At 39.7% G+C, this 27800-nt stretch overlaps 1 protein-coding gene across 1 annotated transcript in view; it reads right to left on the bottom strand.

Annotated features, from left to right (window-relative positions):
• LOC114661548 (excitatory amino acid transporter 5-like) overlaps positions 1–26112 on the bottom strand; it is a 66986-nt gene extending 40874 nt beyond the window's left edge. Inside the window, exons 1-4 of the mRNA XM_028814684.2 lie at positions 25893–26112; positions 19673–19752; positions 15033–15248; positions 6548–6590 (exon numbers count right to left, since the gene is read on the bottom strand). Coding sequence (XP_028670517.2) covers positions 6548–6590; positions 15033–15248; positions 19673–19752; positions 25893–26069 — 516 coding nt within the window. The 5' untranslated portion in view covers positions 26070–26112. The remainder of the gene's footprint in view (positions 1–6547; positions 6591–15032; positions 15249–19672; positions 19753–25892) is intronic.
• Between the last annotated feature and the right edge of the window lie 1688 nt (positions 26113–27800).

Genomic DNA, 27800 nt, shown 5'->3' with positions numbered 1-27800 from the left:
CTAATCCAATTATTTTTGTTCTTTTCTAGGAGTACCACTTTAGAATATCTTTGTAGTAAAAGCAATGCTTTATTTTTTTGACATTTACTTTGCTTCATTCCTGCAGTGGGCTGGCGCCCTGCCCGAGGTTTGTTCCTGCCTTGCGCCCTGTGCTGGCTGGGATTGGCTCCAGCAGACCCCCGTGACCCTGCGTTGGAAAATGACTGACTGACTGACTGACTTTGCTTTATTCAATGACATGTCAAAGGCATGTAGGTATACAGGGGGCAATTATTTTTCATGTCATCACTTTTTAGGAGGCATACAGCACTTTTTCAATGACCCGTAAGGATATCAACAAATTTGTCCATGTCAGTATGTATATCCGGAAACAGCCATGAATGAATGTTGCTTAAAAGTGGGTAGGAACAATTAGAAGATTCATCAAGTGTCACATTTCTAAGCCAATCCAATGGCTTGTGAAGGTGACGCTCAAAAGTAAAGTAATTTTGAACCGCAAAGAGCAATGGTCTTCTCATTTTAACCTTGTCCAATAGAGAGCAATTGTCTGATTGTGATAAAATGTCTACAGCTGAAAAGTCTCCTAAAAAGACCCATATTAAACAAATAAATGTGTCGCATGTGCGGAAAACACTCAGCATATATTAAAAATAAACATAACTTGTTAAAAAGGAAAACCATTTATGTAAAATCAGATTATTTATTGGCATTCAAAGATATCAATGAACTATTGGTGAAAATGAATGATAAGTTGTCCCTGTTGTTCATGGTTATGACAATAGTGTTAGATTTTACCCACATGTGTATATGTACAGTTTGTTTGTTTTGTATTTCATTTTCATAACTGAAATTTGTTTTCAGACATTTTATGCTGAATTAATATGAATAAAGATTGTTTTTATATAAAGATGGTGTCAGATGTAAGGTTGAAAGAATTGGCAGCTACATTCCTAAACATATATATTGCAAAATATTCTGTCGAAGTAAATGTTGTGCCACACCCTGTCAAAAGGAGGTGAGAGGGACTGCTGCTATCCATCCATCCATCCATTTTCCAACCCGCTGAATCTGAACACAGGGTCACAGGGGTCTGCTGGAGCCAATCCCAGCCAACACAGGGCACATGGCAGGAACCAATCCTGGCAGGGTGCCAACCCACCGCAGGACACACACAAACACACCCACACACCAAGCACACACTAGGGCCAATTTAGAATCGCCAATCCACCTAACCTGCATGTCTTTGGACTGTGGGAGGAAACCGGATCACCTGGAGGAAACCCACGCAGACACGGGGAGAACATGCAAACTCCATGCAGGGAGGACCCGGGAAGTGAACCCAGGGGACTGCTGCTAAGAGAACCGATAATGTAGAGCCACGGCAGATTACTCAAAACACCCAAATCATTTAATATGTGTAACGACACTGACACCACTCCAGCAGAACCATGGACAGGTCTGCACAGCATTCCACCTTCTGGCAGCATATCTAAATGAATAACTCAAGTAAGTTAACATTACTGTCTAACTGGAAATCCAAATGCAATATATAGCTGCAGTTTCTTGGGTCTTTCTCTGTCTTTGGCAAACCTTAAGTCCACAATCTTGGTGTTACCTTTGACAGTAAACTCTCTTTTGAGAAACAGATTAATTCTGTAGTCAAGAGTTGCTTCTTCCAGCTTCGTCTATTAGGTAAGATCAAGTCTTTTTTATCTTCTAGGGATCTTGAGAAAGCTACTCATGCTTTTATCTTTTCTCGCCTTGATTACTGCAACTCACTGTATTCTGGGATTAGCAAATCCCTGATACACAGGTTACAGTTGGTCCAGAATGCTGCCGCTCGCTTTCTGGTTGGGGCAAGAAAGTCTTATTCTGTTTCTCCAATATTAGCTTCTTTGCACTGGCTGCCTGTCAGTTTCCAAACTGATTTTAAAATCTTGTTGCTAGTTTTTAAATGTTTACATGAGCTTGCTCCTGCCTATTTATCCGAATTGTGTGTTTTACATCAGCCATCTAGAGTGCTTAGATCTTCTGGTCAGTTGTCTCTTGTAGTCCCTCGTAGCAAGTGTAAAACTAAGGGGGACAGACAGGGCTTGTGCAGCTGCTGCTCCTCGCCTCTGGAACTCTTTACCTCATTACATAAAGGAGTCGTCTACAATTGGACTGTTCAAAACAAGATTAAAGACTCATTTCTATTCACTTGCTTTCTGTGACCTTCAGTAATACTGATGGTTTCCTCATTGTGATTATGTAATCTTACTTCTATTTATTATTTATTTTATTTATGTTCATTCATTTTATTTCTATTTATGTTATTTATGTTAATTGTATGTTTTTTCTTCTTTTTTTGTAAAGAACTTTGGTCACAGCATTCCTATGTTGTATTAAATATGCTATATAAATTAATTGACATTGACATTGACAGTATTTTATATACAGTACATAGCCCACAATGTATAGTTAAACTCTATTTGCTATTTTATGCCATATAGTAATGCAATAGTGAAAATGACATAAACATATTGTAGCAGACAGAAGCACTTCTCAAATGCATGGAGACAAGTAGCTGTAGTGGTCTACATGTATTTCTGTCTCTTGTATCTCTGCACTCATTACAATGTAAAAATAGATCATTAAGCTTCAGCAGCCTTGTGCTACTGAGTTTTTGTTTTGATAACAGCAATCTTTCTTTCTGTTTTAAATCAGTGTCAAGTCTTCTGTTCAGTTACATTTCACTTTCCATGTCTTTCCATAGTTATTTTATGTATTTTTCTAATACATCAGTAGAAACTGGAATGATGCAACCCTGGGCATTTAAAGTGCATGGATCAGAGGAAACTGGGGTTCGGGTTTGTAGAAACCCTGTTTGCATGGCCCTGCCAGGGCTGGATTTTGCTGCTGTTCACCACAAACTTTTTAAAGAGTTTTCCCCAGATGTGCATTGTCGTTCAAGAACCACGTCTGGTTGCTGTGATAATAAAGTATCTATCTATCTATCTATCTATCTATCTATCTATCTATCTATCTATCTATCTATCTATCTATCTATCTATCTATCTATCTATCTATCTATCTATCTATCTATCTATCTATCTATCTATCTATCTATCTATCTATCTATCTATCTATCTATCTATCTACTGTAAATAAGTAGATATACCTGATTAGGACAGCATGTGGTGTAGTGTTCAGTGATGCTGCCTCACTGTTCCTGTAGACTGGGCATGAATCCAGGAAGAAGTGGAGTTTGCATGTGTGTCCTGTACTGTGACAGGGCCAGTTCCTAGAATAAACAAACTAAATGACCACTTGGGGCTCAGTGGCCAGTAGGGTTCTCACAACACACATAGAAAGAGTGGTGTTTAAGGCATCAGCTCCACAATAGACACATCACATTGCTACCCTTAAAGGCTAGATATAGGCCTGTCAAGTGGGTTTATTGTAGGGACTATCATTTCTTTCATGTTATGTGTATTGTGACTGTAAATCAGCCCAGGTTGATGGATGTGTGTGAGCGGGCCCTGTTCTCATCATGTTTTTGTGGATTTTCCTCCAGTTTATATTACTCATCTTAAAGATATGTGTTAGGCTGACCAGGGACTGTAAAGTGTCTCTTTATGAATGTGAGTGTGTGTTTGTGTGTGTGAGTGAGTAAGTAAACATTGTGATGGACTGCTGTCCTGTCTAAGGTTGTCTCCCACTTTGTGCTCTACATTGCTGAGTTGGACTGAGTTTAAGAATGAATGTGTACTCTATATGTACCATATGACCTCTGGTTTTCATTGTATGCCCTCAAGAGATATATGCTAGGATAAATGGCGACTCTTAAAGGATTCAAACACCCCAAAAGCATATTTTTTTAATGTGTTACCTTCCCAATGTGTTTTGTAATGATGACAGAGAAAAATATTTCAATTACAAGTTTTCACGGGGGAACAAAGATAAAGTTTATGATTATGTTAAAGTGGCCAGAAAAATCAGTACACATCATAAACAGGAAGTGCATGTCACATGGGACAGAGTTTTTGATTTGAAGATCTGCCTCTTCCTCTCATTCATAGGTCACAAGTCCTGTCTTCAATTCGAAAACTTAGTCCTTCATGACTTGTGTTTCCTTTCTTCTCTTCAATTCAAAATGTGTGACTTTTTTTCTGTTTATGATATGTGTTATTTTTTCTGGAAGTATTTATTCAACAATATTTTAGCGAACAATGCACATTGTGAGGAAATGACTGGATACCTGACATGTGGATTATTTGATGAAAGCAATGTGGGTTTTGTGGACATTTTTCATATTTGTCACTATTTTCTTGCATTTTATCATAAACTTTTATGTTTGTTCATCATGAAAATGTGAGATTAAAAATATTTCTCCATCATCACTACAAAACAATGGGGTAATTAACATATAAAAATATCAATTTTGGGCAGAGTATTTCATTAAGTTACTCCATATTAGTGAGGGAGGAGAGTGCACGAGTGTGCCCTGAGATGGACTGACATTCCATACAAATAGTTTAATTTTTGCCCTGTTCTCTGTGCTGTCGGGAGAGATCACTGTGCCCCCACAACCCTAAACTGAATGATTCACTTATATATGCAAACAGAGATTAAGATGGGACATGATCAAAGTGTTGAAAATCATGTCAGTCAGTCATTGTCCAGCCCGATATATCAGGGGTGGCGAACTCCAGGCCTGGAGTGCTGCAGTGACTGCAGGTTTTCATTCTTACCATCTTCTTAATTAGTGACCAGTTTTTGCTGCTGATTACTTCTTTTAATTAACTTGACTCAGGCCCCATAGTTGTTTCTTTTTCTTTAATTAGCAGCCAAACAATCATGAGACACAAAACAAGCCACCACATGACCAGCTCCCCTGTGCCCATCACACAATATCTGAAATTAAAGAGAGGTGATGGTCTTGGTAAGGTTGATCTCTCAGGTCACCAAAACATTTTGACGGTGCTCTTAGAAAGAACAGAAAAACAACAGTTTTCAAAATGTGTGCTGTGGCAGAATGAGAGCAGAAACAAGCCATGGAATTAAATAACAGGTTTAATTAACAGCAAGAATTGGCTTCTCATTAAAGTGATTGGAGTGAAATCGGTTGGAGTTTGAAGCCCCAGTTTAGCTGGTCATCTGTCAGCTCGTTTCACATCTCATTTCTGCTTTGCTGTCATTTAATGAAGAAAGGAATCGATTCAGAGGGCCGAACTGGTCACTGATTAGGAAAAGGGTTAGAATGAAAACATGTAGCCACTGCGGCACGCCAGGCCTGGAGTTCGCCACCCCTGCGCTATATCCTAACACATGGTCATGGGGGTCTGCTGGAGCCAATCCCAGTCAACACAGGGTGCAAGGCAGGAACAAACCCCGGGCAGGGTGCCAGCCCACCACAGGGCACACACACACACACACCAAGCACACACTAGGGACAATTTAGTATCACCAATGCACCTAACCTGTATGTCTTTGGAGTGTGAGAGGAAACCGGAGCACCCGGAGGAAAACCCCTCCAAAAACATGCAAACTCCATGCAGGGAGGAACCAGGACATGAAACTTGTTACAGGCAAATTTCACAGAAATGTTAGAAAGTTTCTCCTCACACAAAAAACCACAAACAATGGAATAAATTACTAGGTAATGTGTTGGTGAGTAGGACTTTAGGGACCTTTAAATCTCGACTGGATGCTCTTTTGGACAATCTAGGTGGCAGCATTTGATGGCAACTCATTAAAAGTAATGCGTATTACATAGTCAGATTACTTTTTAAAGTAATGAATAACATAACACAATACTTATTTTACTGAAGTAAAAATATCTCCATTACCAAAAAAACAAAAAATGCATTTCTGTGGTAATACCAAAGTTTATACTTCAAACTCATAAAAAAAATTACTTTGATATTTCGCAAAAGTTTTATGTTTATCCCCATGACCCTGTATTAGGATATAGCGGGTTGACTGACTGATGATTATGTTTATCCAGTTTTGTGCATCCATTGTAAAGTGTTGTAAGTCACATTGGATAAAGGCATCAGTAAAGTAATAATACATAATAGTTTTAGGTCATTCGAGCATTAACTATTGTCTATAATCAATAATGTATTACCCTTAAACCTCTTACCTTTAGTACATAAATATTGTTAGTAGTCCAAAGCTTCTCTAATATAATATTCTTGGCCATCCCTTCTGGTGCAAAGAACCCCAAAATTATAATAATAATTTGGTGATAATATGGCCATGTAAATATTTTGGAATGGTATGGACATCACGATTACCTGCTTAACCGATAGATTTCTTTTAATGACTGGTAAATTAAAACTCAACGGACCAATTTTCAGTTTTTTTCATTTCACCACACATTTCTAGCATGGATTTTAGTATTAGTTAATCAAAATAAATGGCAGAAATTGGGAAATCATATTTATTATTCCAGTAGCCAATATATAATCACTTTATAGAACAGCCAGAAAAGATAACAATAAGTTAAATAGAAACCTAGAAAGCATTAAATCCAGAGCACAAACAATGGAACTGAACTTACCTGCTGAAAGGTGGCTTCAATCAGATTTGATGGAAACATATTTCTGGGGAAAAAAACAAAAAACAGATTATTTTGTTTTTAATTTCGGAAGTTGCCTGCTTTCCCTTTATTATAAATTTGGAAAGCTTTTGACATTTACAGTATACTGTGAAAAGCTCAGATTTCCAAAGTTTTCTGCATTCAAATAAACATCCTGAGCAGGGGGAACACAACAAGGAGAATCTGTGAGTCAGGGTGCAATAAAAGGAATGAAGACTGTAGCAGTTTCAGTATACTTTATTTGATGTAGCATCTTTCATGGCATGGTAGTAGTAAAGAAGAAAATGAAAAGAAAACTGAGTACCATTATTAACAGTTCTGCACATCCTTCTTAAGTACTTTCAGCCAATTAATTATTTAGCAGAAGTGTGTCAAGGAACATTACTGAAGCTTCTTTATGCCAATGGCAATATGCCTGTATAATACAATACAATACAATACAATAGTTTATTTTTGTATAGCCCAAAATCACACAGGAAGTGCCGCAATGGGCTTTAACAGGCCCTGCCTCTTGACAGCCCCCCAGCCTTGACTCTCTAAGAAGACAAGGAAAAACTCCCAAAAAAACCTAGTAGGGAAAAATGGAAGAAACCTTGGGAAAGGCAGTTCAAAGAGAGACCCCTTTCCAGGTAGGTTGGGCGTGCAGTGGGTGTCATAATGCCTCACTGGGACTGGGACTGCTCTTTTTATCTTTAGCCAAGTCAGACGTTTTCTTTCTTTTTAGTTATTTTGGTATTTTAAGTGGTGCAGTGGTAGCACCGCTACCTCACAACAAGGAGGCCAGGATTCATGTCCTGGTTCCTCCCTGCATGGAGTTTACATATTTTTGGAGGGGTTTTCCTCTGGGTGCTCTGGTTTCGTCCCATAGTTCAAAGACATGCTGGTTAGGTGGACAAATTTTGCTAAACTGGCTTGTGTTTGTGTGTATCTCTGGGTTCACACTGCAATGGCATGGTGTCCTGTCCAGAGATTGTTCCTGCCTTGTGTTTGAGGCTTGTTCAGATAGGCACCAGCATCCCTACTCAGAATGAAGTGGAATTGGAAGACGGATCAATGGATGGTGAGTATTTCTATGTTGTTTGTCATACTATAATAATATTAATTCATTGAGCTTCAGCCAAATTTTCCAAGATAGTGGTATCTATCAATCTATTACCTATCTCTGCACTTTCATAGGGCAATTTATGAAGCAAAAAAGTTTACAATATGACATCAAACTGAACACTCATTGGAATAATAAAAAAATTAAGCGTAATAAAAAAGTGATAAAAGTAATCCATCCATCCTTCCATCCATCCATTTTCCAACCCACTGAATCTGAACACAGGGTCACAGGGGTCTGCTGGAGCCAATCCCAGCCAACACAGGGCACAAGGTAGGAACCAATCCTGGGCAGGGTGCCAACCCACCGCAGGATGATAAAAGTAATGCAAGTGAAACCGAAGAACTGAGTACAGGCAGTTTAATGTGAACATTAATTGAAGCTCCTAACCTTTATCTGGATGATTTTATGCATTGTACGGATGCCACATGATTAGCTGATTAGATAATTACAAGGATAAACATGTATGCAGGTGTTCACAGAAATATGTTCAGTGATTGTTTATAAACTACAGTTGCTTATTGTCCATTTGGAGATATTTGAAATTATTTCAGATTACTTCCTTATTATGTTAAAATAATCATTTTGAGATAGATTAACTGCCCTTTAGGATATTTAGAATGCATTTTGAGGTAAATTATCTGTAAAGGTGAGTCTTAAGTGCCAATAGTCTCAGACAGTAAGGCACTAGGGGGCTCCCTGTTCAGACAATTATTACAGTGAAACCCTGTGACAGATCAGCTCTGTTTCTCTGAGGTGTCTTAAGTGCATAAAACTTGAATTGGAGAAGCTTGTGTCTTAGAACTATTGATGTATGATATGTAGGGAGAAAGAGATCATTATTTAAAGACTAGTACTGAAACAAGGGTAGATGTAGATCAGTCAGTACTTTTTATGCAGTACCTTACAGATACAGTCTAATGTGAAGCAGTTGTGGGAGTCCAAGTGAAATTTTGTTGGTCTCCAGGTAAGTAGTCACTATTCACCTCCAGGACACATCGATTGTCTAATTCTTTCTAAGTCCTCCTGGCGTTATGCCTTTATTTAAATACCAGCCCACCCCACCAGCTACAAAGCTGACAGGTTGGGAATCTAATCCTCTGCTAATGTGACCCCAGAGGTCACTTGGATGAAAATCCACACAAATTAAACAAGCTCACAAGTGCAAGTCACTTTCCCTGAATGCTTGATCACTCTGTGTTGATGCTTTGAAATAAGATCCTGAGTGGTGCAGAAAGTCATCAGACCCACCAACAAGAAATAGTTTGTGAGGTCACTTGTGAGCTCATTCTTGTCAGGTTTGTCCAAGGGGTTTGGTCATTCAATAATTAAGGATTCTGTTCGGGTCTATGATGAGCAATCAGGTTTGTCTGATGGAGCAGCTATGGTTAGAATAGATTGGGGTTTTCACTTTGATTTGTACTTTTTGTACAACAGTCATTGCTGCAGATAATGCCACTTCTGATTCCTGAACTATACTGTGATCTTCTCTCATTTTATTCATTTTTATTTGCTTTGTGAAGAGTGCTATATAAAATATAAGATCTTCACATATTATTATTATTATTACATGTGAAACATTCCATTTCAGACCACTATGATGAAAATTTCTCTGGACTTTCAATGGTCCACTTATGGGCACCTGGTGGGATTGACCCTGAAGAATAGTCAGCAGGCTATTGAGCTAGAATGTTGTCACTTTGTCATATTTTGTTCTGCTATTCACATGTCTGGTGTATTTCAGTTTCATTTTCTGCTGCAAAGTGAAAGGTTTTGTATAAAATGAAAGCAGATAACTATAGTACTAGGGTGTTGTACTGTGTTAGCCATTATGAATGTAGAGAAAAGCCAAGCAAAATGACACCTTTTATTGGCTAACTAAAAAGATTACAATATGCAAGCTTTCGAGGCAACTCAGGCCCTTTCTTCAGGCAAGATGTAATCACCACCATTACATCTTGCCTGAAGAAGGGACCTGAGTTGCCTCGAAAGCTTGCATATTGTAATCTTTTTAGTTAGCCAATAAAAGGTGTCATTTTGCTTGACTTTTCTCTACAAGCAAATAACTAGCAAGAAAGAAATGTTTAGAGGTCAAATTCAGGCCAGCACTGCCCATAGATACCTGTATTTATGAAGTGAAAGAGACCCTTTTGAATAGAACTTCCCTTTCATGACTTTAGGTAAATGTTTTCTAAAGGGAAACATACTTCACTCAAAACCATTCAGTTAAAGGAGAAAGTGACCAGGCTGGACACTGCAACTTCTACAACTCAGGGAACTACTGTGGATCAGTAGTAAGGTGTCCAATGGGAGCAACAGAGAGAGGTGTTGCAAAAATGCCTTTCAGTTAATAACTAAACTCCACCTAAGGAGAGTAGAGACTCAGTCAGAAAAAGAAGACTAAAAAATGATAGGAGAAGAGCTGCATGAATAGAAAACAGCAATGCCACCAAAGTCTATGTTCATGTGGGTCTCCAACAATACATTAACCATCCAGTCCATGATATCTTAAGAATGAACTAGTAGCCCAAGCAGTAGTCATCATTTTAATAAGCCCTTTGTCCCAAAAGGCATTTTCCAGTGTGGTTTTGGTCCAATACAAACACCTACACATAACACTTCTAGCTATTAATGGGGTGATCAAGCATCTACTGTCAAATCAATTCATTCTAGTAAGGTGCTGTTATATTGAAGCCGCTGTTCATCAGCAATGAGGGAGAGCCTTGGCCAAGGAATTCTGGGGTCTAGTAGCCTTAATTCACTAAAGTCGTTGTCCCATAGGACATCATTTAAGTAGGGCTGTCTGGTAAGTTCCTGTACCAGTAGGCTATCCCCAGTAAAAGTCGGAGCAGCTGAACAGCCACATTATGAAATATGGGTCCCGTAGTTACACTCCAATGAGTCCTTTGTCCCATTACACATTGCTTCAGTATGTATCCATTTGGCTAAAGTTTCTGTCCATTAATATTATGGTTCAGCAGCTATAATAATATAACATCTGTGTCCTGTAGAGCAGTTTTTGTAAACTACTGCTTTGCAGTCCATATTTAGGTTGTTAGTCACTCATAAAATAAAAGAAAAGCTGGTTCAGCACCTGAATAGTTCACACTATAATAACTGGTATTATCTGTGTGATTTAAATTGTGCTCTTCCACCAAGGGTGGCACCTACAACCACCTCTCACCTTGCTTTATGACTTTGTATTCACTATCCCAATCACGATAGTTTTTATTAAGATTGAACCCCCACCATTATTCTTCAATATTCATTTCAATTTAGAATCTAGCTGGTTTCACCAAGGGACAATCCCAAAATTCTATGATATTATTTTCTTGTTTTATTCCAAGGAGGACTCTGCTGCTCCCTGCCACTTTTCAGTTTTATTTCCAGTTTACAATTGTGCTTGTTTTACCAAGGATGAACATGCTCTTTGATTTCCCAATGGAGTCTTCAGTGATCATAAATAGGTAAAGCTGGGTTCTTATGCCATAAAGTATAAGAACTACTGCTGTAGGACACCAATTTGGTAAAACATTGGCTCACTTAATCCTCTAACCCTCTGGTCATTAATGCCTAGTGGTATTGTGATCTTGTGGATTTATTCCAATAATCTTCTCCTCCTATAGGGAATCACGCCAATAAGACTCCATCCTTGTAAGTCCTTGTAAGTAATGATGGAGTCCAGTAACTACAGTCCACGTTGCTTCAGTAAAGTTGACTTGCAGGAAGGTGGTGGTCCAATAGCTACAGTCTATAAAAGCCATGCCCAATGGCAGATCAATCCAGTATCCCTGGTCCACTGGAACCTTTGTGGTCTTGTAGGCTCATTCCAGTTAAGATCAGTTCAGTGAGGCTGTAGTTCTACTGATCCACTATCCAGTACATGCCAGTGGCAGAGTCCAGAGTCCAATATCTTGTCCACTGAAGCCTTCTTTGAGCAACACTATGGTCCATTAATTCTACTCCACATGGCCTATGTCCCATAATGTAGAGCTTATATAAGGTTCTGATCTTCATAAGCCTCTGTCTATGCAATATTTTGTCCAGTAATATGGCATCCCATTATCTACTGTATAGTGAAATAACATCTGTATTCTGTAAGGCGAGTTCAGCAAGGCGCTGATCTACTGAAGTCTTCATTCATTCAGTCATTCATTAAACCTAGTTCATGGCTTGGGCTGCACCTTTATTCTTGTTTAGCAAAGCGCATTGAAAATCCAAATGTGACTTGCTGACCTATTACTGCAGGATTCACCCTGTGATGTCTGAATAGCAATCCATCCCAAAGAAATTTGTATACTGGAAAATCCAGTAGAAGTGTTTTCAAGCATTAATTCCACATGCATTGGCCTGTCATTTAGCATTTAAACAAAGATTTCTAGTGAAACAGAAAATCACTGAAAGTGTGAATATATTCAGTTAGGATAAAGCAGTTGCTACGTAATGGTGGGTGCTTTTGGCCATGGTTACCTTCTCTGTACTGAGTTTTTCTGTGGAGAAAACACAGTAATGTGCACAATGGTGCATTTTGGGGTACCTTTGTATGAAAAATATGTAGCATGTCTGTTTTTTACAAAATGTACTTCATTCCTCCATGATGATGTGAACCAAAGGCATAAATAGAACAGATTTTACCAGTGTGGTACACATTACATGCTTTACACAGCTGCGGAAAAGAAAATAGCTAAATGCAGAAGTGTAAAAGAGGCTTAAAGGGACAGTATTCCTTGTTTTCCACCAAACAATCCTCTAAAACCTAAAAAAAAACTATTTGGTGAATTTTGCAATTGCAAAGCCACCTGCAAAAGGAATTTTAATGTCAGTTTCACAAAATTGTATGTGAATCAAAACTCACCAGTTTTGCTCATCCCCAGCTAGGATTAAGGGATTGCATGCCTAATTGAATATGAGAAAGGAGTACATCGGATAAGATGAGTTATGTTTTCTGTTATTTAAAATGAAGTTCTGTATTTCAATTTCAGAGAGTGGCAGCATGTTTGCAAGTAACAATTTCACCATATTCTCTACACGTAACAGTACTACTACTTCTACTAATACCATTGTCTTGAAGACTCAGTCCATCATTGTCCAAGTACCACAGTCTAACACTTAAGTAAAGCCCATGTCACATTATGCTACCTTTCCAACGATTTTCAGTTGCAGCCCTTATTTACATAATCTTGGGGGTTAGGAGGCTGTTGGTGATGCGCTCCCATGGAGCCTGTCACATAATGTTGCATACACAATGACTGAGACCAACTGGTTTGCAAAGGCTCAGTTGAAATCAAGCAGGTTTGATTTTCTCTTTAGTCGAGGGGGAGGCTGTGTGTGCATGAGAGCTGACAAGCAATGAAAGCTCACATGCAAGTGCAATGCATAAAATGTAGCAACAAAGAATAAGGAACACACATGTTTTGAACCACACAAATAGAAGAGAAGCTTGCCCATCTGATGTCTCAGGTTTTATGTACTAAAATAGAATGGAAAAAAGGAAGAAGAGCAGAAATCACTGCACTTGTTAACCCTTCGTACAGTTCTGATTCCATCAGGCAGCGTGCTATTGGTTGTCAGAAAAAGGGGTGAGCACGACTGTGCTTGAATATTGGCTCATGGTCAGTAAGTGTGACTTGGGCTGTGATATTCAGTTATATAATTTGACATTGTTTTAATGTCAAGGTCAACAAATGCAGTCGGCAAATCTGATGACAGAACCCATGACAAAAAGTCATGTAATGTGAAATCAGCTTAAGAATTCTGTTCTGCATTTTGGACAATTCTGTGGTGGTCAATAAGATACAATCAAATAACATCTGTTTAATGAAGGTCATCAGTCTATTCTCTGCCCTTTAAGTATTAGCCCAGTAATGTGGTCTTGTGGCACTGCTTCATTAAAGTCAATGTCTGTGTTCATTAAGCTTCACAGTCTGGTGAATTCTTTACCCAGTAATGCTATGGCCCAGTAACCACAGACCACCATGTCTATATCTTGTAGATTATTACTAAACCAACCGCTCTTTAACCGCTCTTTAAGGCCATCTGTCACCAATCTGTTGAAGCCTTTCCCCATTAATGCTACTGTCCAGTAATTTAAGTCAAATAAAGTAAGTACAGAAGGCAACAGTCCAATGATGCAGTGAATTAATTAGCTACTATCAAATAAAACATGTTCAGTAAGTTGTCAGTCCAGTAATATTCTCATGGTTTTGTAGGCTCAGTACGTTTAACTTAATGTCCTTAATGGAACACCTGTCCAGTAGCACACCAGTCTTATTAAGTCCCATTAACCTCTTGTACCATAATGCAATGGCAAGTTTGCTACTATCAAATAAGTCCTATGGGCTGTCAATCCATTAATACCCTAGACCACAGGTGTCGAACTCCAGTCCTGGAGGGCTGCAGTGGCTGCAGGTTTTCATTCTAACCCTGTTCCTAATCAGTGACCAGTTTTCACTGCTAATTAACTCCTTTTCCCTTCATTTTAATAGCCCTGTTTTTAAGGATTCAGTCCTCTCAATTGATTCTTTTCTTCATTAAATGGCAGCCAAACAGAAATGTGATGTGAAACGAGCCAACAGATGACCAGCTAAACTGGGGTTTCAAACTCCAACCAATTTCACTCCAACCAGTTTCTTAATGAGAAGCCAATTCTTGCTGTTAATTAAATTAGTTACTTAAATCCTTGGCTTGCTGCTGCTCTCTTTCTGCTACAACAGACATTTCCCAAACTGTTGATTTTCTGTTTCTGATTATTGACCTGAGAGATCAAATTAATGAGAACCTCATCTTTTTTTATGTTCAGATAATGTGGTTAGCTGATCACCTGTTTGCTCATTTTGTGTCTCATTATTGTTTGGCTGCTAATTAAGGAAATAGAAGGAACTAAGGGGTCTGAGTCGAGTTAATTAAAACTAAGGCAAAAGAAGCTAATTAGCAGCAAAAACAGGTCACTAATTAAGAAGGTGGTTAGAATGAACACCTGCAGCCATTGCGGCCCTCCAGGACCGGAGTTTGACACCCCTGGCTAGACTGATGTCTGGTGAACCCTCAGCCTGTTAGTCTAATAGCTATAGTCCAAAAAGTTAATGTACTATAGAACATTAGTCAAGTTGTTCTTTATCCAGGCAGCCTCAGTCCATTGCAGTCTTTGTCTTGTAATGAATCAATCCAGTAAACCTCCAGATGCCCAAAGTCTCTACCTAGCATGCTTGTTCCAATAAAATGAAGGTCAAACAAAGCTTTTAATCTGTTTACTTGACATCTTGTCTTATTTAATGGACCATCCAACTACTTTTAGACTCCTTTTCAGTCATACCACCCCTCTGCCCATACCCTCTCAGTGGTTACCTAATAAGATCCAGCAGGGCATCTGCAGAAGTCATGACAGGACCATTGTTCGCTCTGTCTCCTTCCTTTACGGCGCCTGCTCCAGGGTGGATAATTAGCACCAGTATGATGCCCACAATGACAGCAATGAATGTTGTCCACAGGTAATAGGTGATAGTGATCACACCCATGCGTCCACAGGCTCGTGAGTCCATGGCAGAAAGGCCAGACATCAAGCTGGTTAGAACACAAGGAAAGAAAATGAGATGAAATCAGAAGTTGATACCATGTGATTAGCTTAACAGTCACTAAGTGACCAACTCACCACCAAACTAGAAGTGTGTGTAACACAAAACTGTATTATATATAAACATACACGACATATGACAAATGTAACAGAGGTTCCAGTGTATACTGTGATGGAACATCCAGCGTAGCAGCCAGAATAACATCTAGGGGGGAAAATTAAAAGAAAAATGATATCTACAGAGAGACAGAAAGTAAGATAGATAGAACTTTATCTTTCTATGGGGAACTTTGGCTTTTTACAGAAACTCAATAAATTAATTTACATGTATACATAACACCAGAATGACGAAAAAGGAAGAAAGTTTAGAAGAAAGGAAAAGAAACCTTCTGACTTGGCTGTTACAATCACAGTGAGACATTATTCAGGCATTGCTGTTGTTGGTATAAAGGAGCCCCAGCAATGTTTCTTGATACACTTCTGTTGAATAATTTGTCTGAAAGTCCTCAGTGTTAGAGTGTTAGAAAGAGGATGTGCTGTGTTGCTCATAATGGTACTCAGTTTTGTTTTAATTATCTACACCAGTTCTACCTTCAGATAGTTCAGCATGCATCCCATAACGAAGCCTGCCCTTTGAATTAACTTGTTAAATCGGTAGGCCTCTCTTGAAGTGATGTTACCAGCCCAGTACACCACAGTGAAGAAAATCACACTAACCATCAGAAAATTATAGAAGATGTGAAGGATGTCACTTCCCACATTAAAGGAAAACAGTTTGCTCTGCCCTTTCTTAACCTGCCATTGATGTGGACTCCCATGTATTTGTAGGAGTGCACCACCTCTACATCCACTCACTGAATAGTGAACAGATATACGGGCTCTTTAGTGCAGCAAGAATCAAAACCAGTTCCTTGGTTTTGCGGATGCTAAGTTGCAGATAATTCCTTTGGCACTAAGAAACAAAGTTCTACACCTGACTCCTAAACCCTGTTTTATCTTCCTTTATCAGTACACCTCACAGTGCCCACTGCAGCGTCAGCTTTCTGTTCTTTAGCACATTAGAACATTAAAGAAATTTTGATGTGAACAGGCCATCCAGTCCAACAAAACTCGCTGGACCTATCCACATGTGATGTAATATTTTGCATATAAGTTGATAAATATTTTGTATGTCTTTATTTGTAACTTAGGCAAAACTAAGTCAGGAAAGTGAATTTTCTGACAGAGTTGGGGGAAGTGCTTGAAACAAGTTTGGTAAATGTTTCTCTGAAGTCTCTCAACTCCCACACAAAGCCAGGCTGCCTAACTGCCAAGCTTTACCTTAACATATGGTTTTAGGGAATGGCAGGTGTTAAGGTGTTCTTTGCTCCATTGTCTGAAGCATGGCTGTTTGGAATTGGCTTGTATCAAAAACCTTTAGATACCATGACACCCTATTGCCAGTAGAGGTTGGACAGAAAACCCATAAATTTGCTTGCTTTATCTCGCTTTCTCTCTCTCTCTTACCAAACTGCTGAATGAACATCTCACACCATTAACTGAAAAGGGCAACACAATGAAGAGCACAGCTAGGCAGCCATATTGAGACAGGCATGCGGCCTGTTCTGAAGAAAGCTGACCACAAATGATGCCTTAACTGGAGACATTTTAAGTAACTAACAAGTCTGTGTGCTGCCTGAAACTACACATCACCATTTAATCAGGTTGTATGGTTGACAATATTCAAATGTACTTTGCATATTGTTATTGTTTATGAATATTATCAATAATACATTTTTTAAATTGTAACTTAACTCCTGCTTGTCTTTTACTACACCTAATTACCTGAGGTTACAGATGTAGAAGGGAAGGTGGGGAGAAGTTATATGGTACAATAGCTTATAAACAGTGATAAGTAATAATAATAATAATTATTCATTACATTTATATAGCGCTTTTCTCAGTACTCAAAGCGCTATCCATAGGTGTGGAAGATTTGAGGCATTCTGACAAAGGCTACATATTAATAATACAAAAGGGGAAAGTAGAGCAATATATTACTCTACCAAGACAAAACACCACCTAATTCCTCTTGGATGACAGGAGTGGAACCCAATGTGGTCTTTTGCTGTTGTAGCCTGTCCACATCAAGGTTTGACATGTTGTGTACTCTGAGATACTTTTCTGCTCACCACAGTTGTACAGAGTGATTATCTGAGTCACCGTAGCCTTTTTATCAGTTCACCTAATAATTTGCACAACAAATTTATCTCACATTCATTCTTTTGGAAGCAGATCAAGAACCAGAGATAGCAAGGGAAGTGTACTGATATCATATATGGTCAAGACCTGTCAATTTTGAAAATGGCACAAGACAGACATGCCTCAAAGGAAACTGTAAAGGTCACACTGACCTTAACAATTAGCCGATGGGAAAGTCTCTTATAGGAGTTGAAGCCCTAACCATGATGCCTGCTGTTGTCTAGATTTCACCATCTGCTGCATTGTCTTCATGGCCAAGTCATTAGACCCAAAGGAGAGATAGTACTCAATGGTGAAGATGACTTAATGCCAGTCCAAGACAGTCCAGAATCATTGAATCCAACACCCAGCTGATGATAGCAAGTGGGCAGTTGCAGACATGGACAAGTTGTCTGAAGAGGTCTATAAAAGGTGCTTCATCACAGCAGTGGGCAGAATACATTAACATCCTGTAGGCTATGTATTGGCCATTTACATGGATTTTTGGGGCTCCTCCTGATGGATGTGAGAGTCTTCTAGCAACCATTACTGCTAGTATCACCCCATTATCATAGCCAATATGTGTTTCAAAATTATAGGCTGACTCCTAGGTCCTATGAAGACCAATGATTTGGCTCCAAATGAATTGACTGCAAAGCATACATACTTATTGTCAGATCATTTTTGGTGTGCTCGTCACCATGATCAGACAGCAGCCTTTAGTGTTTTCTGGCAAGTCTAATGGAAAAACTCTGGTGAGCACAAATGAAATTTAAAGTAATAATTTGCATAGCTTACCACACTTATGTCCCTTGACAGTTTTTATGTAAATTGCTATACTGCTTTAAAGCACATACAGTGTACAGTGTGGAGTCATTAATTCACCTAACATCTGTTTACTAAACTTCCTTAATCCAGCATTAAGGCTGTGGGGACCTGGAGTCCTGCGGTGGGCTGGCACCCTGCCCAGGGTTTGTTTCCTGTCTTGTGCCCTGTGTTGGCTGGGATTGGCTCTGGCAGACCCCTGTGACCCTGTAGTTAGGATATAGCGGGTTGGATAATGGATGGATGGATTGACATGGAATCTGTCTGGGCATCCTTGAGTAACAGGCAGGAACCAAGCCCAGGTGGGATGCCAATCTATCACACAGCATGTGGTCTACCACATGCATCAGTAAGAAATCAGTTTAGAGATGCCAGTCACCCTGCATGGGTCTGGAATGAAATCAGAGGAGCATGGGGAAAACCATATATAAACATGAGGATTGCATTCAAACACCACAGAGACTGAGAATGGGCCAGAATTTGAACGAAGGACATTGGAGCTGTGAAGCATTGGTCATAACCACTGTACCACCATGCTATTAAGAGAATATTATGATCCGAACATATTTCTGAGCTATCAAATTAACCTTATATAGGTGTGACAGCATAATTAGGACTGAAATTGTAGTGTTTTAAGGTGGCACAGTGGTTACCAGGGCTACTTTCTAGATCCAGAGTCCTGTGTGGAGTTCCTCCCTCATCACAAAGACATGCAGGTTAGATTAACTGACTAGTCCAAACTGGTCCTGTAAAATATTGTGTATGTGATCATTTGCATTTTCATTGTATATACTGTACCCTGAATAAAATTCTCTTTTTTCAGTTTATTTGCAGTGGAGACTCAATATCAACCCTTTTTTCAAAGGCAGTATTTACAAAAAATCAGTCAGTCACAAATTGCAAAGCTGTAATTGAGAGACGGAAATATATTAACAAGTGCTGCCAGGATAGGCTTTAACCCCTCTCACCATGAGGTGACTTACTGTATGTGGGTTTCAGAATGTTATGTTTGAAATTTTAGTGATACTGTGTTTGAAACAACAGGGCTGAAGGTTTATTGATGTCTCATAGGAACACATGGTTTTCCATTGTGGAGTCTACAAGTCTTTTACCTAGTCCAAAGCTTTGTAAATTTTGGGTAGCTGTGTGCACGAGCATGCCCTTAGAGACATGATTCCTTATCCACAGCTTGCTCCCACCTTGCAGTCTTAAGTTTTGCATCCTCTGACCTTGCACTAGATGAATAACCATAGATATATTAATAACACACCTGTATATTATTTCTTTGTTGTATTTTCCACATCATTGTTTTTGCTAAGTTTAGCACCTGTGCCAGTCCTTTCCACCTTTGATGCATGGTGTTGCTTACCTGGATGTGATCAGGGGAAGGATGAGCATTTTCAGCATCCGCATCAGGAGTTCCCCAGGAAAGGAAAAGTAGACTTTGGCCTGTAATGACAATTAAATGAAAGGTGAGGGTGGACAGAGGGGTGCCATCTTTTTGGTCAATGAGCTGCAGTGTATTTTGAAATACCTTGAAACCTTGCTGCCCGTGCCATTCATTCTTTTCTCCCTTTTTTGAGGTTATTGTTTATAGTCAGAATCTTACACGTAATGAGTGGAAGCCTTTCCTACCACAAATTCAGGAAAGAAAGGAAACAAATAATCAACATATATCTAATGTTGATCAGTTGTTTCACTGTTATAATAGTGTCCTAGCATCTGAACTTAAGAAGGTCACTCTTTTAAAACCACATATTGCTTCTTTTACATACTGTATTTAGCTTCTTGGTTCACCCATGACCTACAGTATGTACAAAAAACAATTACAAAGTCTCTGTAAAAAGACAGGTCATTTGTACATGCCAGAATTCACAAAGAACACATGGATTCATAAAGGCAAGCAATCTATTCACCTAAAACATTTTTTTTCTCTAACATTAACCATCAAATGTTTTATCAGTATTCTCTTCATCTAATATGTGTGAACTATTCCTTTCTAAAGAAAATTAATTTAATTCAGAGTATGACAAAAATGGAAAATGAAATATCCTAACAAACTTCCTTAAAGAAAAAGTGCACCAGACTTCAGCAGAAATCAGTCTACTGGGGGGGGCCAAGTTGTTTCCTCCAAACAGATGGACAGACAAACATGGCTCTCTCAGTAGGTGCTTTTTGCATTATATGTGAACCCACTTCAAAAGCAGGTCAGGTCAGGTTGGGGAGCATGCACTGGTACAGTGCATTGCCACACTCACCACATGACGAAATAGCTTGGGATCCTGGTTGGCAACCCCCCAGGCAGACACGTGGTCCAGTCCCACTCTCTGGAAATGACCATCTATATGCCACACCCAGGTGTTACTTGAGCACCCACTTGGCCTCGTTCAGCCACTCAGGTCCTCAACAACGAGGCTCCCTTGAGCCACATGGAACTGCCCCACATGGGCGTAGTGCCATAACTGACGCTCCCTCACAATGCAGATAATGTGCCTCATTAGGGACTCTGTGAGCAACTGCTCATTTGACACAAAGTCAAACCAGAGGTATTCAAGGATTCTCTGAAGATACACAGTACCAAAAGAATCCAGTCTTCGTCTCAGGTCACTGGATAGCGTCCATGTCTCGCAACCATATAGCAAGACAGGAAGCACCAGGGTTCTAACAACTTGAACCTTCGTCCTTTTGCACAGATAGTGGGGGCACCACACACCCCTTTCCAGCCACCTCATGACCGCCCATGCTCTCCCAATCTGTCTACTGTCTTCATAGGAAGAGTCACCAGAGACATGAATGTCACTGCTTAAGTAAGTAAATCTCTTGACAAGGATGACACTTTCTCCGCAGGCAGACATCCTGCTAATGGCCATGCCCCAGAAGTCATTAAAGGCTTGGATCTTGGTTTTTATCCTGGACACTCGCAAGCCCAGACATTCAGACTCCTCGCTCAGTCTCTTGAGAGCCCCGATCAGAGCCTCCATTGACTCCGTGAAGTTCACAGCATCATCAGCAAAGTCAAGATCAGTGAATCTTTCTTCACCAACAGATGCCCCACAGCCGCTGGACCTCACAATCGTATGTAAAAACCAATCCATGTAAGCATTGAAAAGAGTAGCAGCAAGAACACACACTTGACGAACCCCAGAATCAACTGGGAAACACGCAGAGGTTTTGCCTCCACTCTGCACAGCACTCACAGTACCAGTGTACAGGCCAGCCATGTCTTAGGACAGGGGTGGGCAAACTACGGCCCGCGGGCAACATCCGGCCCGTTGGTCTTTTTAATCTGGCCCTCCGAAGATTGGTACAAAACTGCCCAAATCAAATCATATCATAATTATGACTGCATTCATTTGACCTAGTCTTGCAATGCCTGGCGTTCCACCAGGTGGCGCATTAGGCGCAGTGATACAGTGACTTGATTTTGCAGAGCCCAGGCTACTCTCTGTTATTACTCTGCTACTGCTCTGAACCCATCTGCAACAATGAGTGGGCCAAAGAAAAGAAAAGTCGACAGTGAGTGCCAAGTGTTTAATAAGGAATGGACAACTAAATATTCTTTCACTGAAGTCCGGTCAAAGGCTGTATGTCTTATTTGCCAAGAAACCGTTGCGGTTTTAAAGGAATACAACATCAGCCGTCACTTTTCCACCAAGCATGTTAATTACGCTAACAACCAGTCAACGCAAGAACGGACGGCTACCGCTCAGAGGTTGGCAGCTAGTTTTCAGGCTCAGCAAAACCCCTTTATCTGACGAACTGCCATCCAAGAATCAAGCACGAAGGCAAGTTATGTGCTGGCATTCAAATTAGCAAAGACCAGCAAGCCTTTCTCCGAAGGGGAGTTTCTCAAAGAGTACATGGTAGAGACAGCAGGTATCTTGTGTCCTAAGAGCAAGAACAAATTTGAAAAAATTAGCTTATCACGCAGGACAGTGACTCGCCGTGTTGAGCTAATTGACGAAGACGTAGCTAGCAAGTTAAACAAAAAAGCGGAGTCATTTACGTTATATTCCTTGGCACTGGATGAAAGTAATGACATAAAGGACACCGCTCAGCTTTTACATTTTATCAGAGGGATTAATGACAATTTTGAGATAACGGAGGAGTTTTTGGCCGTGGAACCCCTAAAGGGGAAAACGCGGGGAGAAGACTTGTATGACTGCGTGTTGAGGGTCATAAATTAGCACAAGCTACCTTGGAGTACGCTCGCCAACGTTACCACAGATGGATCGTCAAATCTGATTGGAAAAAACGTTGGGTTGCTCAAAAGAATCCAGGAGAGGGTGAAGGGGGACAACCCTGAGCAGGAGGTAATTTTCTTACACTACCTAATAATCCACCAAGAAGCACTGTGTAAATCCGTATTGCAGCTTAACTACGTAGTGAAGCCAGTTGTAAAACTCGTTAACTTTATTCGAGCGAGGGGTCTTCAGCATCATCAGTTTATTACGTTTCTTGAAAAAATTGACACTGATCACTAGGACTTGCTTTACCACTCCAATGTCCACTGGTTAAGTTTGGGGAAAGTATGTCGACGAGTGTGGGAGCTCAAACAGGAGATTATCTCACTTTTAGAGCTACTTGAGAAAGATGGCGATTTTCCTGAGCTGAGTGACGCAGATTGGCTTTGTGATTTAGCTTTTGCTGTGGACATTCTGACACACATGAATGAGCTGAACGTGAAGCTACAAGGGAAAGACCAGTTTGTGCATGAAATGTGCACAAATGTCAGAGCCTTCAAAACCAAGCTAGCTTTATTCTCAAAACAAATGTCAAACAACTCATTCGCTAATTTCCCCACACTGGCTACGCTGAAAGAGGCCCCTCGACTTGTGAAAAAATACAGGAAATCACTGGACGACCTGCATGGAGAATTCTGCCGTCGGTTCTCTGATTTTGGAAAAATTTACAAGTCACTTCAGCTGGTGTCATGTCCCTTCACACAAGACCCTGAAACGGCGCCACAGGAGTTGCAATTGGAACTGATTGATCTCCAATATGACACCATCATAAAGGAGAAGTTCAACTCTTTTAAACTGGATGAGTTTTATACTTCATTAAGCGCAGCCAAATTTCCAAACATCCAGAAGATGGCACAGACGATGCTGGTGTTGTTTGGCTCTACGTATGTGTGTGAACAGACTTTTAGTGTGATGAACACCAGCAAAGCACCCCACAGATCCCAGTTGAGTGATGAACACCTCAGATCTGTTCTGAGAACTGCCACAACAAAACTAACACCAGACTTCAATGTACTGGCAAAAAAGGGTGATCAACAACACCGTTCCCACTAAAAGTGAATGTGAATATTTACACTGTAATGCCTTTTTTATGTTTATGTTTGATATGTATGCATCTAGTGCTGGCCCGACCTGTCTGTCAAATTTTAAAAGTCAATGTGGCCCCTGAGCCATAAGGTTTGCCCACCCCTGCTCTAACCACAAAGCAAAGACAGCACAGGAATGGCTTGGGGTCAACTCTGTGAATGTTCTTGAGTGAAATACTCTTGAGCTCAAACTTGAACCCAATCAGATATATCTGGAGAGAATTGAAAATAGCTGTCCATTAATGGTCTCTACTCAACCTGACAGAGCATGAGAGGATCTGCAGAGAAGAATCGCAAAATATCCCCAAAGTCAGGTGTAAAAAGCTTGTCACATCATACCCAAGAAGACTCAGGGCTATAATTTCTGCTGAAGGGATTTCAATAAAGTATTGATTAAATGGTCTGAATACTTGTGTCAGTGTGATATTTCAGCTTTTTAATCTTGATAAATTTGAAAAAAATCTTAAAATCCTGTATTTGCTTTGTCATTTTATGGTATTGAGTGTTGCTTCATGACAGAAAAAAATGTAGTACAAGGTTATAACAAAACAAATGTGAAAGAATGTTAAGGGGTCTGAATACTTTCTAAAAACACTGCATTCCCTTGTACTTTCTGCCTGTTAAATGTCATATATTTTATAAGATTATTTTGTAAACATGTAAAACTCTTTGTGGTAATGGTCCTATTGATATTCCTAGCTTTTTACTATATTGCCAGACCTGTCGCAATTTATTGTCACCCGATGTGAATTGTTTCTTGTCTTGAAGATTAAGTGCAAGTCACTGGGTGATCGAACTTTAAATACAACAACTCACAGATTCTGGAACTCTCTGGTATCTCTTTATATTATACAGTCTTCTACAACTGATACTTTTCAAACTAATTTAAAGACGTAGCTTCTTAAACAAGTTTTTATTTGGTGATTCTATTTTATTATAATATTAATTTATAAGTAAAATGTGTTATTATTATTATTATTATTATTATTATATACACGTGCAAAATTTCCATTGAATGCTTGAATTTGAGCTAGGGCTTAGTGGCAGAGCTGCCACTGTGCCAAGGTATTGCCAGCCTATCTTTCTAATTGAGTTATTCCTCTTCCAGCCACATGTTATGTTCTCACCACTACTTATATTGTTCTTACCATGTGTGCAAACCTCCCCTTGAACTTCCATTCCCTCACATTAGAGTATCAGTGACGTGCCAGCCGGCAGGGCCCTTAAGTTCAAAATGCAGCTTTGAAGTGACCCACCTTTCACGTGTCCATAATAAGCACGACACACGTGTATGATTAGAAGGAGAAAGCAACTGTAAATCTTGACTGGACTCCAAGTCCCTGATAAGCCAACACTGAACTTAAAGCAGAGCAGTGAGCAGCAGCCAACTCCGATGAAAGGTGACACACTGTGTCCATGTTTAAGACTTTCAACCATTGCCCTTATCCTTATGTAACAGGGCTCAGCATGAGCCTGTTACCAACGGAGTGTTGACGTCACCACTGCAGTGCCTGATAGGGAATACCATTGTCATTTAAATATGTAATAATGTCAACATAATAAGTAATTCAAATGATATTAGCAATGGGATACAATTTGGTTCTCCATTTGTTAACTTCTTTTCATCATTCTAATTTTTAGAGATTGTCTGAAAGTTGTAATCCTGACTAAAAGAAGAGCAACCAGAAACACAACAGGACAAATCCTTGAGCAGAGTTCTCTGTCTCTTGGCATCATTAATTGTGCATGATCTCTGGGTGTGGGAGCTAACCACTGTACAATATAGCACATTTCTCTCAATTTTGTCCAAGACAGCGGTTCTCAAACTGTGGGGCGCGTCCCCTTAACAAAAAAGGGGGAGCGAATGTTGCCACATGTGGCATAATTTTGCTATTCATAGGGAAATTTTGAACTTGTAGCTGTGTATCGGCAGCAAAAAATATAGGAATAAATTTTATTAGGGTTTCAAAAAAACGTTAGGGGGGTCGCGATTAAAACTGTTATGAAAACTCGGGTCACAAATACTTAAAGGTTGAGAAACGCTGGTCCAAGAGGACAGGGCACATAAACTTAAATGTGTGCACCATCATCATTAGCAAGTATACATTTTTCATGCTTTCAACAAAGTTCTTTGGCCTCAGTTAATTACTTTAACTCATACATGATTGTGGGTTTCCTTGCATCCTACCAATCATGAATAATTAAAATTAAAAGGCTTAGTCCCATTACACCCTCCCTCCATCAACACCCTTATCCTTACTTGTTCTGATAGTTGCATGTTCCGCATCATAAAACCCAGCAAGCAGCCGGCCACAACAGAAATGACCGACAGTGTCAGGAGGCCATTTCTCTGACAGAAGGTCTTAAGTGAAGCTTTCAGATCTCTTGGTCTGGAGTCCACCAGGCTACGGAGGGAGGTCTTCACACGCTCCAGCATGGTGCCTCCTAATCAGGCAGTTGCTCCTGGAGGTCTGACAGTTCAGTGTGTGATGGCCAGTGCTACTGAGAAAGGAGAGGGTGTGGCTATGCAAGTCAGTTTTGCGTGTGTGTGTGTGTGTGTGTGTGAAATGCTTTCTAAGTTTGGAGTAAGCATTCAGGGATTAGCAGATAAAAGGACAGAGGTGGGAGGAGGAGGAGTGAAAAAGGAGTCAAGAGAAAGTGAAAGAGTGTGAGAGTGAGTGAGTGAGTGAATGTGGACTAACGGTCCTTTAGAGGGAAGGTTACAAAGATAGTCATTCTAGTTTGAGATTGCAGCTTCTAGACTACCTCTAGTCTTTAAAATGTATAAAGGCACATACTGATTGAGTAAGAAATAATTAAGTGGGCAGACACAGAAGCAGGATGATTGATGGAAACTAGGGCAGACTAACATGGTGCTACTACAAAAGACAAGCAGATTTTAAAGCTGTTTTGAACAAGCAATAGATTGACACATAAATATGAAAGGCTCTATGGTACATGGATAGGTAGGTAAGGAGGGCCAAGTATTTTACGCAGGAAGCCTCTAATCTGGAATTACTTTGATCTAAATACCTTTGTTAAACAGCCAAATAATTAGCCGCGCGTCTGCACTAATTCTTCCCAGAAAAGCCATTAAATCCTCTGTGCTGAAGCTTTCATCCGCCTTCAGTTCCTACAAAAGGCTACTCATTGACGGGAGAAAGTGCAAACATTTTAAAGTGGTGCTTCACTCAGCAGGTATCCCTTACACATCACTTAAAATAAAGAAACCCTGCCTAGCCACCTTCACATAATAATCCTTAATATTACCACTTTCTTCACTCTACTATGGGAAGTTCACAGAACATTTGACAGTGTTCATGTACGACTCCTAATTAAATACACAAGAAGTGATCAAGTTCAAAACCTTCTGTCCTGAAGTGCAGCAACCATATACAAACAAACAAATAATGGGCTTTTGTTTGATGAGAATGTTGTTTTATTTTCCTTTTATTATTAAACTGATTAAGGAGGCTCTTTCACGCTGCCAGTAAATAATTCAATTTTAGTTTGCTGCAGGTGGATGTTTCAATGTACTGTATACAACGTTGTGAATATGTTTTCTGATCTCCTCCTTTATTTCAAATGTTTGAAAACTAACCTCTACTAGATAAAGGTAATTAGAGTGAAGAAATAACACATATTTTCATATGTCATGTCATTTACTGAATCACCAACACCAAAAGGTATTGTTTGTAAAGTAATTCTCCCTTTAGTTTTCATACGTGTGATGCTCCACCTTCAGCTGCATTGACTGTAACCAAATGCTTCCTCTAATTCAAAATCACTGGTTCATGTCTCTGTGGAGAAACACTGGTAGACATTTGAGCATGAACCGCTCATTTCAGGTCTTGCTATAGTTCCTCTATTAGGTTTAGGTCTGGACAAGGCCAAGCAAAAAAGTTTAATTTCACTTATTTTCAGCCATTCTAATATCAATTTGCTTTAGTGTTATGTACTACTGTCTTCTGCAAGACCAACTACACTTAAGTCTCAGCTCACGGATGAATGACTGGATATTCTCAACAATTTTCTGATACAGAGCCAAATCCATTGTTCTTTTAGTTATAATAAGGAATCCCCACACCATCACTACCACCACCATCATCATCACATTTGACTGTTATAATAATAATAATAATTCATTACATTTATATAGTGCTTTTCT

This window comes from Erpetoichthys calabaricus, chromosome 12 (assembly GCF_900747795.2).
Source record: "Erpetoichthys calabaricus chromosome 12, fErpCal1.3, whole genome shotgun sequence".
In the NCBI taxonomy this organism is placed as follows: domain Eukaryota; kingdom Metazoa; phylum Chordata; class Cladistia; order Polypteriformes; family Polypteridae; genus Erpetoichthys; species Erpetoichthys calabaricus.
This window is presented reverse-complemented; position numbering and strand designations above follow the sequence as displayed.